Below are 5,000 nucleotides of genomic sequence, written 5' to 3'. Positions count from 1 at the left end.
CAATGTTGCATTTACCGGTTGGTTTTTGCTCTCCAACCCATAAACATCAACATTGAAGGGGGAGAGGGGGCAAATTGCCGTCTGTGTTACAACATTTGTGACCGAGACTGTAGCCTATCTAGTGCTAACCACATGCAAAATGAGTAACACTAACCACAAACAAAGAGTGCATTCCACATTTGGTGTTTTGCAATTGGTATTCGGCGTTCTGAAAAATGCCCTTGCCCTTTGCAGTTAGGACTGTGAAAAAGGTAACCATTACTGTACAGAACATAAAGGCAAGACTAAAAGAAACAACTTACGCATTCAGGGCAAAGTGTACTGCAGTGTGACTAGGAATCAGAACAACTGATTGATCTCTGAGCGTGCCAGCTACTGCCTCTTTCGCAACATATTCAGGCTCCAGTATAGGATGCAGGGACGGAAATCTACAACAACACATCCACAACCTACAGTTACATATTGTGTAAAATCAAGGGCATCCAACAATGAAAGTCAATTATGAGAATGGGTAGAAATATTGTTGTTTTTTTTTTTTGCCCCCTTTTCGAATCCTTTAGGTCCAACTTAAAAAGTACATGTAAATGTAGGACAACAGTTTTTTGCTACTATCATTGACTGCCAGTCATGTAGGTGAAGGGACATGCAAGGTGGCACTTGAAATCAACCTGCCAGTTATGTGTGAATTAGCAAAAAACGTTTCTCATTCTAGAGGCACAATACTCAGAACCACTCCATGAGTGCTACAGTGTAGTGTAACAGTCAGATTAGAAAGGCAGTGCAAACTCTCAAGCCATGGTTGGTGTGCTGGACTCTGGATCATTGTGGTGATGGGTCACTGGCCATTGTGTTGTGTTCTTACATGTAGACAAGACACTGAATCACAGTGCCTCTCTCCACTCAGGTGCATAAAAGCCAGTTGGAAAATCAAAATCAAATATTAGGACAGAGGTAGCCCTGCTATGGACTTACATCCAACATGGGGAGGAACCGGAGATACTGTAAGTGCCATCCTGATGGACCACTAGGCTTAAACCTTAACAAGTTTTTCAGTCTCGTCAGACCAGTTTTAAAGCATACGGCCTTCATGCTTAAAGTGCTTTCACCTGAACTTCCCACAAGAAGTGTTTGAAAGTGCCCTGAGGCATATCGTGAATGTTGCAAATTACACTGTACTTACCGTGCCTTTGGATGCCAAACAAGTCCAGTGTTTGTTATGTGTGGCTGAACACAAGTCACTCTAATCCCAGTTTTTCCCATTTCATAGAGCTCCAGTGCTAAAGAATGACTGAATCCAGTTGCCCCAAATTTAGAAGCACAGTAGTCGGTCAAATTGCATACAGGAAAACTGCCTGCCAGTGATGTTACGTTGACAATGTGACCCTTGTTGTTCTCCAGCATGTTTGGAAGAAATGACCTTACAGTCTGCAGGGCACCACATATAATTTAAAAAAGAATTTATAATGTACTGATATCGTCCTCAAGGGAGCTCATTGAAAATTCCAACCTTAAGGATCTTACTAACGGCTTTAAAAGACAAATATTACAAGTGCTGTATGTTGCACAGCTAAACCGGAATTTTAGAAGGAGTGAAGGGGTGAATGGGATTTTAAAAATCCAGCCTATTTACCTTCCAAGGCTTACAGTGTAACTTACATGTAAGGCATTAAGTGGAGTGAATTCAGACCAAAAATACTACCATGGAAGAGGATTATGGATAATTTCTGTTTTATGTATTAATTAAATTGAATTTTTGTCTTATGAATAAATTGAAAATAAACCAATACAGCAGACATCAGATTTGAAAATATACAAGTATTGGAAGACTGATATCACATTCATTTGTAAATGATTGGCTCAAGTATAAACTTTGTAGGCAGGTGAGACAAAACTGAATGGCTGTCATTATTGATACTAAGAGCTACATGTATTCTCACTGCACACAATAAATATTTATAATAAATTAAAATAAAATGATTAAAAATAAATGTCAAATACACTGCATTTGCAGTCTTTCGCTTCGTAGTGAGAGCACTAACAGTACAAGTTTAAAGAAAACTTCATAGTCCACACCCACATTTAATAACCACCCTTCTCCCTCCACCAAATGAATGATATTTATTTTATGATAAGTGAATGTCTTGTTTAAATTCAAATATCTACATCAGGTTGTATAACAACAGTACTGTTCATTTTTTCCAGGTACTGTCAAAGTTCTGTATTGTAAGCATCAATACCACAAATATCTAGAGATACAGTGTAATTGAAAAATTAATTAACAAAAAGCACAGGTATTGCCAGTGGCACTCAAACATTTTCTGCAGGGTTTACATGTATGTATTGAGGATTTGGTCAAGGGTGTTTTAAAGTGTAAAAGGAAACAACAGCCATATTTTTTTTTCCGTTACTGATGCAAAATCAGTCATTGTTCATGGTTTCCCCTGTGACTCTATACGAGTTCTTGAATGAGAAATTGGATTCAAGATGGATTTAGATGTTCATTATCATTCAGGAACTTGTATGGAATCACAGCATAGACCAAGGACAATGAATGATTTTCCATCAGTAACAGAAAAAAATATGGCTCTTGTTTAACAAGAGCTAACCATTGGGAGTCAGGGTGGCTTAGTGGTTATCTATTGAGCGTCCCACCACTGCTAGTGGGGGTTCAACTCTGGCCCCGGCTTGCATGTGGGTTGAGTTTCAGTCGATCTCAACCTGACTCGAGGGTTTTTCTCCGGGTACTCCAATTTTCCTCCCTCATCAAAATCGACTCACAGCTAATTAACATCTAGCTGTGGTGCTGCACGTTGCGCCGACATCAACATGGACTGTATAGCGGCAGCCAGAGGTGCCCTTGTATGCTTTCAGCCCGATATCGTGAGCTGCGCCCTTCGTAATTCAGTCCTCAAGACTGCAAGTAAAGGGTGATTAGCACTGCCAATTATTCTTCTTCTTCTTCTTCTTCTTCTTCTTCTTCTTATTATTATTATTATTATTATTATTCTTTTTACACTTAAATACACCCTTGACTAACTTCTCAATACATAAACCCTACAGAAAATATTCCAGTGCCACTTGCAATACCTGTGCCTTTTGTTCATTTTTCTCATACAGCCGAATCAAATGACTAGTGACATGTATATAATGTACAATTCATACAAGTTCCACAACCATGTTCAAGGCTTACCCAAAAGTGTGCCAAAGTGTTGATTCTCATAGTTCTTTCAATCTCAACATCTTTCAAGTTCATCAATTTCTTCCCACTCATGATTCCAGCATTGTTTACCAATATGTCCACATCTCCAACTTCCTGCTGTACCTTTGCCGCCACTCGATAAACATCTTCCCTGCTGCTACAGTCACAGTCAAAGGTGTGAGCCACTTTACCACGGGCACGGACTTGAGCAGCCGTCTCTTCATTTGAATCTGTGCAAAATTAGATCAACAATTCCTTAAGCTAAATTAGTAATCTCAAAAATTATTCCATGCGAACCTTACTCCTTTACCTTAGTTCTTGTATCAATTTTGTAGTCAATGTTTAATATTGACCCATGGATCAAAAGCAGTACAACATTAATTTGCAGACTTGACAGACTGCAGACTTTTTAATTACAGTGTAAAATCTTGCATGTATTCCCATTCCATTACCAAGAGCTAACCATAAACAGGCCAACCTGAGCACTTTTCAGGGCAAGATGAGTGACATTAAGACAAACTGGAGTGCTATTAAGGCCTTTATAAAGATAATTTAGTCTGCAAGCGTCATGCAACTGACCATGCAAAAGGTTAGAGACCTTAGTTATTAGAGGGAACCTTCATGGAGCAAGGAAGGTTGAGCTCAACGAGAACACTTGCCTCCCGGCAACAAGTTATTTTTGTTTGATTGCATGAGCAATGGTCTAAATCTAATGTCCAGACCCACACCCTTGCATTTAGGCTTGTCCACATCCCATGCGCCAGGTTGATATTTTTGCTAAGCTTGCAATCACAACAAACTGACAACTTGAAGACAAAATAGAGGGCCCGTTGACAGATTTTTTGTGGGACGTACCACTGTTCTTTCAGAAGAAATTATTTGCATGCTTCAGGACAATCGCAATGTTTATAATATTGCTTACAGTGTACATGTAGCTATAATAATTATTATTATTTGTTCCAGTGTTAAGGTAAAATTAAATACTGCAAAATTGTAACAGAGTACAGGTGACAATTTTGCAACCTTTATAATACAGTGTACCTTTGTTTATGTCCCACAAGACAAGCTTAGCACCATGAGCAGCAAATTCCAGAGCCAACTGTCTACCGATCCCGCCACCAGCACCTACATTGTAACAGACAACAAAAAATATCTGTCATAATTATTTATATGCACCAGAGATACACTAACATGAACCTGTAAGTAGACTGGTTTTCGCATGCACTTAGACGTGGTATGTTTCTGAAAGAACTAAATAATAAATAGTTCAACCTACAGTAAATTTAAATGCAAACCCATGGGGTATATAATACACTGTATACTTCTTGCAAGTGTACAAGTATGCATGTATAAATTTTATGTATTAACTTTTGTTTTAAGGCATTTGGGAATTGTATAACTTGATTTCCACCACTCTACCTGTCAGACCATTCCTTCCCATCTCAAGCTATGCCAACTTGATCTCCCAGATTATCTGGGAGTCTTGTGGATACAGACCAAAAATCACCTGGTCTTCCATACCGGTCACTAAATCTCATGGACAAAGGAAAGCACATCAAATATGTTTTTCAGATATCTTTTAGTCAGTTTCTTTAATTATTGGCCTGAACATCCTTTATCCTGCGAATTCCAAATTTGGAAATTGACAATTTTCATACTCAATATCCGGGAACATCTGTTCTAAATATCAAAAATCCCAAAAATCTCCCCCACCCCCTCAAATAGCCATGATCCTGTTATTCTTTGGCCACCAAACCGATTAGCCCGTAGCCAGTAAGGCCCCAGTCAGAAGTCAATTAGC

The 5,000-nt window shown here is 38.9% G+C and overlaps 1 protein-coding gene across 1 annotated transcript in view; it reads right to left on the bottom strand.

Moving 5' to 3' along the window:
* The window catches only part of LOC138047012 (estradiol 17-beta-dehydrogenase 11-like), a 17,239-nt gene that overhangs the window by 7,518 nt on the left and 4,721 nt on the right, over positions 1–5,000 (bottom strand). The window contains exons 2-5 of the mRNA XM_068893675.1: positions 4,241–4,324; positions 3,191–3,429; positions 1,181–1,425; positions 303–428 (exon numbers count right to left, since the gene is read on the bottom strand). Coding sequence (XP_068749776.1) covers positions 303–428; positions 1,181–1,425; positions 3,191–3,429; positions 4,241–4,324 — 694 coding nt within the window. The remainder of the gene's footprint in view (positions 1–302; positions 429–1,180; positions 1,426–3,190; positions 3,430–4,240; positions 4,325–5,000) is intronic.

This window comes from Montipora capricornis, chromosome 4 (genome assembly GCF_036669925.1).
Source record: "Montipora capricornis isolate CH-2021 chromosome 4, ASM3666992v2, whole genome shotgun sequence".
Taxonomy (NCBI): domain Eukaryota; kingdom Metazoa; phylum Cnidaria; class Anthozoa; order Scleractinia; family Acroporidae; genus Montipora; species Montipora capricornis.
Note: the sequence above shows the minus strand (reverse complement) of the source record. Positions and strands in the feature narration are given on the sequence as shown.